The 14,491-nt window shown below is 29.8% G+C and overlaps 1 protein-coding gene across 1 annotated transcript in view; it reads left to right on the top strand.

The window, feature by feature from the left end:
• Positions 1–14,491, top strand: part of LOC124369080 — a 59,752-nt gene that overhangs the window by 4,506 nt on the left and 40,755 nt on the right. The window contains exons 2-3 of the mRNA XM_046826799.1: positions 329–394; positions 12,740–12,913. Coding sequence (XP_046682755.1) covers positions 329–394; positions 12,740–12,913 — 240 coding nt within the window. The remainder of the gene's footprint in view (positions 1–328; positions 395–12,739; positions 12,914–14,491) is intronic.

Genomic DNA, 14,491 nt, shown 5'->3' with positions numbered 1-14,491 from the left:
ATTATAATTGAATAATTATACAAACAAAGCAAACATTCTTTTAAATTAAATCAGTTAAAAAAGAAATAATTAGGAAATATAAACATAGTATGCTTTAGAAAAACCTTATAGAACACAATTATAACTAGTCTATTGACTGCATGATTAATTAAAACATTATTTTAACCTATTTTTCTAACAATCGGTTAGATAAAAGGATTGTACAGACATGTAACTCTTAAAAATGTTATGTCATATTTTTACAGTTATGGAATCAAGACCAAGAGTAACAGATTAGCAACCATATAATTTTTTCAGGTTTTTAATGATTTTTTCATTTTTGTTTCAGTTACTTACACAAAAGACATTAGAAGAAGACTCCATTGAAAATGGGATCTCTGTTTCAACTTTTACGGTAAGTTTCTGTATTATTATGATCTTAAAAGCATGTTGAAATATAAAAATAATGGAAAATGATTTATGGTTTTTTTGTGTGTGAATAGACAGCCAATTAACCCTTCTACTGTTACTGGATAACCTTTATTGAGAGGCCGTTTTCCTGGTTATGCAAGTGCATTTTATAAAAATAATACAAAGAATACTTTACAGTTTTCTATCAATTATAAATTATTGTTATAATGATGTAGTTTTTATGGGAAAAATATGTAGGCTAAGGTTATTTAGTAAAGTGTATTTCATAAAAAAAAATTTGTTTCAAATTTGTATTTTGTGAACAATATTAGGTTTAACCCTTCCCACGCGGAATTTATCTTTCAATTTTGACTCATAACGCGTAATTAACTTTAAATGTTTTTTTTTTACATTTTACCAACTCTAATTTTTTTCATTAGTGGTGGCTTTTAGGAATAAAAAAATAATACAGTATCACAAAATAATCAGACCCCTATATTTCTTAATAAATTTTCAAATTTTACAAAAAGTCGTCAGGATTCGCCATTGCATAGAACAATATGGGCCTATAACGACACAACAAATAAAGTAATAACAAAATAAAAAGATAATATAATGCTAAATACAACAGCAACACGAACAGTAAATAAGGAAATATGGCAAAACAGCGTTAAACACTAAAATATGCCGTGCCGGGATATATCCGTTTACCGCGTAATGGTTCGCCGCAGACTGAGGCTAAATCATGCCACGAGGACAAAGCCACGCCCCCCCACCACTGCGACGCGCCAATGAGGTTCAAACTGTAACATCTGCTTTTCGGAACAAGTATTCAACACTCCCTTGAACTCTAGCGGATTCCACGGCAACTACAATTTATTAAATAACACAAAATAGACTTTGAAGGATATATCCGTTTACCGTGTTTCGGTCAAAATCAGTCCTAACGGATATATCCGTTTGCCGCGTGGGAAGGGTTAAATTTTTTTTGTTAAAAATATTTCAATGTATACAAATTGATCAGTATGTTTTATAGTTTAAAAATATATAATATGTTGGGTTTGCATAATCAAACCCAGAAATTTTGGAGGTTGGTTTATATAAAATTTAATTTTTGCTCTGCATATGATGTAAGCATTTTTTCAATGTAATAAGTCTTTTATTACTGAGTCCCTAGTGCCTGCAGGTGGGATACAGATTCTACTACAGTAGGATCCAGAACATCTTTATAAATACATGTTTATTTCACAACTTTACTCTACCAGTTTGGTGAAAGCGATTTATAAAAAATAAATATTAATAATTATAATTCAAAAAATAATATATAAAATAACAGAAATTGTTTGAATATTCTAGGTAAGATTTAAATCTACTATATTTGGTAAACATTTGAACTACTATATAAGATAACGGGTCATTAACCTATGTGAAATTACATTGTGGGTATAGGGACTTTATAATAGTAATAAATCTTTATTGTCACGAACGTTTCATAATAATATAGGACAGCTATAAAACAGATGAAATTGTCAGATATAACCTATACTACTCTTGTTTAACTAAATCCAAACAACCAAACACACAATACAATAAAACACGCAAAAAAGTAATAAAATACACAATAAAACACAGAAAATTAAACAGAGTATTAATTAACTTATCATAGGAAAGCAATATGCCAACTTGTAGACCTACTTAAAAATATAAAAATCAACATTTACAAACAGTAATAGAGTGCTTAAAATTTAAAAAATGTCTTTGAAAAACTCACTTACATTATAATATGTTTTTCAAGTAAAAACTCCATAATGTTATCTTGGAATGCACCTGAATATATTAATTCCTTAAACCTTAAAGGTAATTTATTGAACCATTTTTTCCCCATGTAGGATGGTGTCTTTTCCACCACTTTCAGATGATGTTTGGGATATTGAAAATTAGTTTTATACCTAGTATTATGACTGTGTTTATGGTTATCATTAAAAAGGTTGTCGTAATTAGACTGCACTGAATAACGTTTTGAAAATTATTAGGCTTGGCACAGTTAAAATTTTATGTTCATTAAAGATAGGCTTTACAAGAAGCCTTCCAAGGTGAAAATGTCATTATTCTTAAAAATTTCTTCTGAATTAAAAAAATGTTATCTATATCTGTTGAAAACTCCCAGAACTCGATTCCGTACTGAAGGATTGAATAAAAATAAGCATAATCTATGATTAAACATGTTTTTAAATCTATGGTATGTCTCAAAATAAGCATTTGAAAGCATGCTGAGTTTAACTTTCTTAAAATAGTTTCAATGCACTTAGTCCAATTTAAATACAAATCCAGTTCTAGCCTCAAAAATTTGGTGTTTTTACAAATAGAAGATCCCTGATATTCAAATTCTAAATCACTAAAATGATGATTTCTTGATTGAGGAGTATACAATTTTACCAATTTAGTTTTTTCTTGGTTTAGTTTGAGTCCATTTGCTTCAAACCATTCCTTTAATCGCCTTAAGATTTTGAAATGGTAATTGCATTTTAACTTGTATTTACAAAATTTATGATGTCACCAAATGAATTTTAAAAATTAAATCAAATAGAATGTTGTGTTATTTTTACCTACATTATTTTTCTATCACATGATCCAGACTAGAAAGGAACTATAATATTTCTCAATAATATTTTTAATTCACAAAATTTACAAGTAACTACCCTTTTTATGTCGGCTTTGATAGTTATTTGAGATCATTTATTTATAAATATCCAATTTAGTGTATTTTATTATGTAGATAAAAATAACCCAGAACTGGTAACAGTTGAGATATATGGTCAGACTTTCATTGTTTGTATTTTTGAGTACCCTGGGGCTGGCTCACTGGATCTTTATTTGTGTAAATGCTATACAAAGATGCCAATTATTCACTTTTATTGTTATATGCTGTAACGAAAATACATAATCTTTAGTAAGTTAACCTCAACAGCAATACAATCTGATTTTGATCCGGAGCCAACCTGTTGGTAATGAAACAGCTGCATGAAAGTACTGTTACAGTAATAGTTCATATTGGTCTTCTGGCTCTAGTCTTGAGTGAAGTTGATAAACTATAAGTCTATTTATTACTTATCAGTAAATAATCATTAAGTAAAGTTCACTGTAAGTTTAATCATTTGTTGGTGAATAATCTTTTGCTCATAAGGAATTACTGTTGGATGTGAGTAAATGCATGCAGTTAACTATTGAAAAAAGTATTTAATTCACTTAAAATTAAATAAACACTGATAAGGTACACAATTTTTTTGTTTGTTTTATGCTAGGACACAAGTCTCAATAACATGTTTTATGCTAGGACACAAGTCTCAATAACAGTTATAGCTCTCAAGATTTGATCTGTAGTTATGCAGATTCACTTGATTCCATATATAAGCCTGTACCACGTATTAATGTGAAAAATATTTAAATCATGCCTTTTTTAAAGCTGAATCATTCATTTAAATCATAAATACTATGTCTCAAAATGTGCTTATATCATTTGGTATGTAATTGCAAAAATAATTGCAATCTTTAATGAGTATTTCTTTTTAGTAGATTTTTAGATGAAAAGGAATGAATTTAAAATGAAAAGATAGCCACTTTGCTAAAGTATAAGGTGTTCTTGAAAGCTTTAAGTTTAAGCACTGTTAACACCAAATACTGCGTATGTGCTTCCCGCATCCAGTGAGGATTTTCGCTACTCTAGTACGTAACGGCAATTGTGCCTGTTTACACTTCCATTCAGCATAAATGAACAATACGCAGTATTCACTAAAGGTGAATGTCTGGCTTGGTGTGATAGGTACCCAGTTGGTAGGTCCTTTCTTTATTGAAGGAAATTTAAGTGCAATATCATATTAACGTTTGCTAGAAAATGAAATTACACCAGCACTTCGAAACATGTTTGGAGAACATTACCAGAATATCTGGTTTCAACAGGACGGAGCACCCCCACACTACGGCATTGACGTAAGAGCCTATTTAAACACTGTTACCAATATATTAGGACCAAATTTGTAACCCTTGAGGATAACCTACGTCATAATTCACTTCTGTACAACTGACAATCATAATGTAGTATTTATCTGCAGTATTCGTTTGGTTGCAGTTTTGCTTTACCGGGGTTATGGCTACTAATGAAATGTAACCAAGTAAAACCTTTGAACAGCCGCCATTTTGTACTGGATCAATCTTTTTGAGTGCGGTTTGCGGCATTAAACTCTGCTAGATAAGCCCTTTAAAATGATGTGCATATTGACCTATGCTCCTATTTAAGATTTCCTTCCGACTCCTTGCGGGACGTCCCCATGATATTACAGAAAACTGATAGTTCCTTCAAAAAGTAGATTTTTAGGTGTAGTATTGATGTACCAAATCTTGTTCATTTATCTGTTATCGTTTAGAAAATATTATACCAGTGCAGGACTTTATGTACACCCTGTATAATTCTCATTGTAGCTGTTTATTATATTTTGGCAATAACAAACACCAAGAAGACAATCCATTTTTAAAAACTAGAGTGAGGTACAGCAGTAGCTTTTTAGAACAATCTACTTCAGTCAGCGTTTCCAGTATTTCTTTCATTATCGTCAACTGAACACACTATAGACTACAAAACTCAGGCATTTTCTTGCGTATTTAGTCTGGGCAGACTTCATTCATCTGGAGTGATCATGTTGTCGTCGTTGTTGCTATAGGGAAGGAACATGTTTATAGAGTGATCCATAAAATTCATGTTTGCCTTAAAAATCAAAGGAAGTTGTATTAATTCGCTAATATTAGTAAGAAAGCCCATTTGGTCTATAATTAACAAACGCTAAATTTGTTTAAAACACACAATGTTCAAAAAAAGAAACAAATAATTATAAATGGTTATTCAAACTCATTGTGTACATGGCTTTTAGAAGTACATGCATAGCATACACACTGGATATACTAATAATATAATATGAGTTCTAAGATTTATGAGATAATTACTTTTGGTGAGAAATATTACAGATTTAAAAGAAGAAATACAATTTCTAAAAAAAAAAAAAAACAGTAACGAAAGTAATTAGGCTCTTAATTTATAAATGAGTATAATTAATTATGCAGACTATATGATAATTTTAATTTGTATTATATTTTTGTTTGCATGCGTCAGTTCCAATATCGGTTGATGGAAACTTATTCCATTTACTTGCTTTCCCATTAATTTGATCTAATACAAATTCAAAAGTATTTCAGAACTTCTGTTCACTTTCAGATGAATATTATAACACAGTTTAAAGCTTTTTCACAATGATAAGGCATTGATCTTATTCTATTCATTAAGTCTTTTAGATGTAAAAGTTAGAAACACAATTTAATTAATTGGATCTCACTAAAATTTAAATAATTACTTTCATCATGCTGATAATTTACCTCTGTTCCTAATGTTTAGCTTCAAAACTCTAAGCATGTCAAAATATGATATAAAGTCTTTCACAAAGTACCTAAAAAATGAATCAGTATTTCCTCTTAGGAATACAAATATACATGGTGATAGCTTCACAAAAGACCACTTTTAGGCACATATTAATAAGTATACAATTATGTATGCTTTTAAGTAGTTTCTTCTAAGGAAATTATAAGATTTAAGCTCATTAAATATTTAAATTTTATTAAACTAATTCTAAGTTTGCATAAGGATAATATAATTAGAATCTATTCACATCATTGATTAAGCTGCAGGTTGGTGTAGTTTGATTGGGTTAAAGCAATTGACATTTTGATTATATTTTGACTTTGATTATTTTCTTTGTCTTTAGCTATAGAAAAATGAGGGATTTATTTATTTAAAGTAGGCAGCCTATCTGTATTTTTAGTATTTTTTAAACAAATAAAATACAACTAGAACACAAAAGGAGGAGGTGAATTACTGGTTCAGGTTTTGGTAAAAAGATGACATCTTTCTTATTTGTAAGTCATAGTCATAATCATAAATCTTTATTCACCAATTCATTGAGAACAGAGATGAGTCAGCTTAAAATAAGTGTTTTTTACCTAGTCATGATGTAATAAAATGTTGAAAATATCTCATATCTATACAATTAATTCAAAGTATCAAAGTTTAAAACTCATAGTAGCCATGTATAAACTCCTCCAGACTATGTTTCCAGGCTGTGGCCAGTTCAACAACCATAGGTGGATGCTCTTCCTTAATTGTTGGTAGGAGCGATGAGCTTTGATTTCATCAGGAAGGATGTTCCAGTATTTGGCACCATTGTATGATGGTTGTTTCTCAAATATAGTTAGGCGGTGGGTGGGAAGTCCGTAATTGTTGGCTCTCCTTGTCTGATAATTGTGGATGTCTGCTCCTCTTCTCAGATTTTCCTTGTTTGCAAAAGTAACTATCACCAGGATTAAGAGTCCAATAACAGTTAAGATGTTTAAATTAATCCCTACAAGAGTCCATTGGGCCTAGATCAGAGAGAATGGATATTTCCTTTTTCTGGAGTATCAAGACTATGGAGGTTTACTTTAGATGAGCTTAATGATTTTGAAAAAATGGTTAGATCAAAATGTTCTCTCACTGAATATATCAAAGACAAAATTTCTACCCATTTCTTTGAAGAATAGTTTAGGTTACAATTTTTTTTATTGGTTTGAGAATTCATCAATTGTGGCAATTCCACAAATTTAACACGTAGATGTAAAAGTATAGAATGTGTTACAAGTTACAGATATCTGGGTGTAATTTTTGATTATCGCCTTAAATGGTCTGATCACATAGCCTATATTCAAGCAAAAGTAAGACAATATATTTTCACTTTCAGAAGATTAAGTAATGTTTTAGATGAAAAGGAAATTAAAATAACGTATTGCGCTTATGTCCAATCTCTTCTTACATTTTGAAACATTGCTTGGAGAGGCGCACTAAAATCATTTTTGGAAACCCTTTACATAACGAAAAAATGCATCTTAAAAACAGGATTAAGGAAAAATAAGTGTTATCCTACTGACACTCTTTTTCATGAATCTTCACTCCTTTACTTGCGACAATTGTACATAAAGCATCTTTTAGTTCATGTTTATAAATTTACAACAAAATTTTCCCAGAAACTTCACATTCTTATAATACCAGGCACGCAAGTAATGTTCGAATACCTGTTACAAGGTTAGTTAAATCATTTTGAATAACAAATTCCTTTTATATTTCGCATGTATTATTCAGAAACATTTACAAAAATTTCAGTCACTTCAAAATATTCAAATCAACTTCAATTTAAATTGTTAAGAAAAACTTTAACTTCTTCCTTCTGCAAATTGGCCTTGAGGAAGCCAAGGCCCTAATCTTACCTAATCTTATCTGAATAAGGCGGGCTTGACCTTAGTCCTTTCTCTCACCCCTCCCCCCATCCAACACCACTTGTCTTTCATCTTCATTTTCAAGTTAATAATTAGTTCAAGTAAATTAAATATATTTTTCGTGCCGGATAGTTTAATTTTAATTGTTAATTTAATTGTTATTTTTTCTTTTGTCTGTGTATCTTACCTGGCAAAACAAACTCAAATTAATTTCTGTAAAGGATAGCGTCTCTAGCCTACGCACAGGCTGCTTGCCCATATAGGCTAATTTCCAATAAAATATATATTCAAAAATTACAATGTTTTAATATCTCTGCTAACTATTGCATTCTTTGCAGACATGTTTGTAATATCTGTATCAATATGAATATTGTGGAAATAAACTTATATTTTATTTCATTTCCCCAAATAGTGAAACCATATCTTAAATGGGTTTTGAAAAAAGCATGATACACTATTTTAACTGTGTTGGAACTGCTCACCTGCTTAAGCCTTCTCAAGATATGTAGAGAGGAGCTTAATTTTTTACAAAGCTGATCTACATGAGGGTTCTAGGATGTTGGTTATCTCAGTGCTCCAAGATATTTTGTCTGGTACATCGTCAGTTCAGCTATTTCAGCTGCCTCGTTCTTTCTTCTTCTAAAGAAAATCTGTTGAATTTTGCTTTAACCCTAGAACTGGCAATGGTGTCATTCTGTACTGGCGGCTCTATTTTAACAGCCTCGCAGACGTTTCTTATAATGTATCACATTTCATAACTGTTAGACCAAATATAAACTATTATATGTCAATGTATTCAAAACTATATTGAGAGCATTATAATAACAATATCTTATTGTTTCCATGGAAACATATTTTTGTTCTTTTTTACAAAATGTAAGAAAACCTTTTTTTGGACATTATTTTTGTAAATATTCTGTTGTGTAACTGCTTAGCAATAAGCTTTACATCAAAACTGTAAATGTATAACTTATTCAGAATTTTGTCCTGATTCCAAAAATATATAATCATTGTAACTTTTACCTCAAAACGTATGTGTTACAGGGCTTTGTGTGAAAAATCACGCGTATTTACTTATTTTCAAAAATGCGTAGGTTTCTAAATAAATATTATTTTCGGGGGTAAACATAATCCCATGACTGCGTTTTTACTTATTTAAGTATGACAGATAAAACAAAAATAAAACAAAATAATAAATTTTAATCTTACCTTATTTACATATGTACAATATATACAAAGTTTCATTTTTCACTCAGATTTATCGGTCTTTAAATTTTTTACCCATACTAAAACTATAACCTAAGAAAGCTAAAAAAACAATAATAACAACACTAAAACACTATAAAATACAATTTCCACAATACAATTGGATTCGTAACCTCAAACACAAAACCCGGCACTTGTTTACAGTTTCACAACAATGTGGTTGACCCGTACTACGTTCACGTCAGCTGTCATAGAGAACAATGTTTTACGGTAAACAAAGAAGACAATAATCGAAGTAAGAACAGTAAATCGGTACTATAGTTATTGCTGTTTCAGAATATATCAAATACAAATCATTTATATGACCTTAATTGCCTAAAATTTCAATAACTGTACATGTCTACTTTGGCGACGAATATTTGTCGTTGCCAAATCGGACGGGCCTTTGGCAATGAAAATTTGTTTCATACCAGCTGGAGGGTTAAATAAGAACTAGATCATTTGCACTACAATACTGTTGAGTCATACTAACTGCAATGTATTCCAGGTAGTAGTTCGTAGTTAGTTTAGTTTTATTAATAGAAACATGCTCTGTGGAAGAATCTGAATTCGCAGTTATGGCTGTACGTGCTTAATGGCTCGTTATTTTCATAATCAATCATTTATAGTCTATTCTAGTTCTTAGAAACACTGAAAATGTTTCTTTTGTTCAATTGAAATTTCTGACACAATTGGTTAATTATAATTGTTATCAGTAAGCTTTCATCGTAATAATAGCACACAAAAGGTAGTTGGGTTAGTAACGGTTTGATATGGTAAATTGACATGCATATCTTGTTATTACATGGACTTCATTATCACAGTGCCTTTGTTACTATGAAATCACGTACAGTCGATAGTAATTGATTTACAATCAGTGGTGACAAATTTCACAGGAATGTTTTTCCACTTAGTGAGTCATGCGGACATGATGAAGAATGCAATTTTCTGTAGCTAATGATAAAATAGTTTTTTTTTCAATGACAGTGAAGTTGATTTTCTCTTGTTTAATATTTTTTATGCTAAGGTGAAACATAATGCAGTCGGTCTCACCTCTGTTACTATTAACAAATATAGTTTAGTTATATAATGCTTATAAACAAGTGGCTCCTACGTAGATTGTATCAATTAATGATAATCCAAATAACAATCACTACTTATGATAATCTCAGTCAAAAATGTGGATTATGTAGCATTTAACTTATATCCGTTGGTAAATAATTTTATATAATAATTGATAAACTATATCTTCATTTTATGATTCCCAACAGACATATTCTAATGAATGAGCACAACAAGAACAATATCAGCAAATTACATTGTAAAATGTAATTGATACAGTTGGGACAATGGTTTGGTGGAATCTGTTTTGTAATTGTAACAGTGTCAAATGTTTAGATAATAACATATACAAAAAAACCCTAGATTAGACAGTATTGGAGATATATTCACATGATGGCTAGGATAATTTCTCATCCATCAAGTAATTTAAGACAGATTTGCGAGTCAGAGTCTCTAACCTACATTACCTCATAATCGAAGCCTCTGATTGGTATCCGACCACCCATTCATAAGGCTGAAGAAATTAATTGTCAACTGTTATACCCTATTGTAATTAGTTCTTGTATTTGACTTCCATACCGACTTCCAACTGCTGTCTTTCTGTACCATGAACTACCTTCACGCATCCTTTCTCGAGAAAATACATTTTTTTTTTACCTATGCATTAATAATCCTACTTATAATCTAAAGTATTTTTAAACAACCTTACTCTAATAATTATTTATTTATTACATTTATAAAATAAAATGTAGCATATGCTACATATACAACACTAAATACTCTAAAAACATAGGAAATGCCTCTATTTTACTAACTGAATCATTCTTAATAACTAATGCATTTTATATTCCTTATGCCCTGTACACTAATCTCTGTTCTCGTTGTGTTAATTCTTTATTTGATTCTCCATCGATTTAAATACTTAAAACTCGGATCACTGATTTGCTGCCCCACACTAATATTGACCCCGAGACTTTGACCTACCCTGGTCGGAGGTGGACCAAAATATTGATTTTTTGAAATCCTGACAAATAAACATGTCAAGAATCACTGCCAAAAAAACTGAAACATTAAAAAAATCTTGGAACAATACATAATTCTCAAAACCCTAATCGATCCTTCGTGTTTTCATGTTGACCGCCTCCTCTAGACTTTTGAAACTTAGATATTTTATCCATTTATTCAATAAATATTGGTAGTATAACTAGAAAAGACAACAATTTATTCAAAATGATTATATGAAGCTTATGCAAAATGTTTTTATGTTAAACACTGATAAAGACATTTAAAAGTTTTTTTTTTCAGAACAGGATGTATTTTGTCCTTGTGGTAATTTGGTATTTGGGGATGTTTTGAAATACACATCTTGTTTGTTACAGAGTTACACAGGTTTGATGTAAAAAACATTAAAAAGACAAAAATAGGATTAAAACTTTTCTCCCTTTACGTAAAATCTGAAGTAACATCTGGTGGTATCTCATACAAATTCCTTACACCTAGCTTTAAGTCCTTTGTTTGAAGGTTATTTCTAGCTTTAAGTTTTGATCTAAACAAAACCAAATTCGGATAATTTGTTGGTTTATTCTGCTCATAAATGTATTATTTTCAATGGGGTTTCAATATTTTACATCACATATAACAGTATATACTGTATTGAAAATTTCTGTGTAGGCTAAAAATATAAATTGACAACAGTTCGAAGAATCCGTTCTTCCACAAATTTGTAGTACCACAATTTTCCTTACTCCACACTATCTTCAGTCAACATGTGAACAAATGTTAAAACATATGATGTAATATTTGGCTCAAGATGGCTCTAGACAGCAAGGTCGAGGTTTCTCAATCTCTTTAATTGTGTTAGCACTTTTTTGACACACTTAAATAGTAGTACTACGTATGATTTGGTGTGTACTGATCGGTATTACACTTTCATTTAAATTGTAAAAATACTTCAAAATAAAAGTTATGTAATAGTTGGTGTATGATACATTTTGTATAATATGTTTTGTAAATAAAAGCAATAATAACAAGGGAAAATAATCATTTGTTAAGTTGTCAATCACATAGGTAATGGCAACATCTAGTGAGACAGTTAAAGTGTTACATTAACTAATGTAAGTCTAGGGAAAAACAAACTAGACTACTGTGATTAAAAGCATGGCAATACTAAGTTTTACATAAAATTATAGTATCTCTCTTGAACTAAATCTAATTTTTCTAAAATAATTGTAGCATAAAACTTACCATAAATAGTTATATTGCAGTTAAATCATTACATAAAAATATAGACAAATTACAAAACGTAATCAGATATAAATAAAGTATTTAATAGTTTCCATGGTAAAAGATAAATGTAATTTAAAAATTGGTCAATCTTCTCGGGTAACTAACTGAAATCCAATGAACTTTTATCATAATTGTAGTATTAAGCACTGCAGCACCATAACAAGGACCATTACTCATTTTCCCAGTTGTTACTATGAACATTTAAAATGTTTTTTTTATATACTGTGCTTCTCTTTCAATTTTCTAATTTTCTAATGTAAAATGAAATGCAATAACCATTAATGTTTATGACTTTAATATTTGTTAATGCAGAGTGCAGTTACTTCAACTATGGATTAATTAGACTTTCAGTGTAACGTTTAATGGAGTTTAAATGCCAAAATTGATTGTATTTTATGTTTGGTTACAGCGTTACCTGTTCCCCAAATACCCAGAGTTGGGTCAACGGCTGTTCCACCACTGGCAGATTGGAGCTGGAGTGGTGAATGACACTGGTATGATGTCTCCTGCCAACTTCAGAGCCCAAGCGGACAAACTCATGGGTGTCATGGTCGACGACCAACAAATCCAGATGTACGTCACGGTGAGCAGTTCCCTGAGCACATTAGTAAATAGTGACTGTTGCCCTTCCTAGATAAAACTATAATCCAAAAATTATCAATTGTGAGTTTATCTTGTTCTTTACAATAGATGTAATTTTTTAAGTAATGAAGTTTTACTGTTTTTATAAAAATTAAAAAAATTTAACTTTATCAGATTTATCTAGGTTGTAGGTTTTTAGACAGGCTTGAACCAATTACTTCTAAAAATATGAGGTTCCATCCATATCATCAGAGAATATAGTCAACATATTGCTATAGAAAAATTCAAGTTGAAATAAATACAACTGTGTTTATCTAAACAATATTTTTTACTAAATATTTTTCTCATAGTACTTGTATTCCTCTAGATAATTATTAAAATATAAATACTCTTTTGTTCTTGTGAATATCAGAAAAATAAGCCGTACAATTATTGAGTTTCCATTAAAAACTGATTTTGAAGACATCTGAAGTTTAATTAATAAAAAATGTCTATAAGATTTATTTGAAAGAAGTATTATTAATATGTGCTTTAGTTAGATGTGTCCCAAGTAACGATTAAACGTAGGTCATCCGAAGTTAAAAGATTTCTTAGATAAATGTAGGAACTAGAAAAATAAATATGAGTTTTGAATTAAATACGGAGTACTTACATATTTAATAATTTTGCGTATTTAAAAAGTAGATTATGACTTATTCTTAATCTAACCTGAATATTATAATTTAATGAAGGTCACAAATAATATTTTTAGCCATACTTTTACTTTTTAAACACCAGCTGCTTCATGCCGCTTTCTGCTTTAAAGTGCTAAGGTAAAATTAAGTGGTTTGGTAGCTTTTTTCAACTTCAATATATATATATATATATATATATATATATTTTGATTTATTTTGTTGCGAACTAAATATTCTAAAAGGATATTCAATAAAAAGTATAATAAAATATTTATTACATTTTGTCTTTATAAAAAATGTAAGCAATTTGGAAATTTAATTTTGATTTATTTAGTTTTTAGAGTTAATTGTTAAATTAGGTACGGTAAATAAAAACAATTTCATATGTGTGAAGGTAATTGTGGGTGCACAAAAACATTGCTATGGCAACAGCTCAGTCTAGCTTCTAGCAGCAGTCACTTGTGACTTGTTAACTGCTGTAGCAATAACAAATTACAGTTTTGTAGAAAGTATAATTTTAATGCTCTAGTAATGTATAAAACAATTAATAAAAAGTTTTAGTTGAATGTCTTTCAGTTTTAAAAAGGATTTATACAAATAACTACTGGATAAGCTTAATTCTTATAATATACTTTAGATATCCTGGAACTTCGGATAACCACATTCCGGATAATTGTGTTTCTTGTGTATTTTTACAAGTGAAAACTATATGTCAAATGTTATTGAAATCATACCATCTATTTGACCTCATTTAAGGTTATAACGTTGTTGGTTAAAGATTATAATAGCATTTCTACCTTAAATAAAATTCAGTGTATTATATATTTTCAGGAAAAATCATTATGGAGATGTTGTTTGCCATTTTGTTAAGCATCTGTTGGGATTCAGATAGAGAAAATTTGATT

The sequence above is a fragment of the Homalodisca vitripennis genome, chromosome X (assembly GCF_021130785.1).
Source record: "Homalodisca vitripennis isolate AUS2020 chromosome X, UT_GWSS_2.1, whole genome shotgun sequence".
Taxonomy (NCBI): Eukaryota; Metazoa; Arthropoda; class Insecta; order Hemiptera; family Cicadellidae; genus Homalodisca; species Homalodisca vitripennis.
The sequence above is the reverse complement of the archived record's forward strand: the minus strand, read 5'-3'. Positions and strand labels throughout refer to the sequence as shown.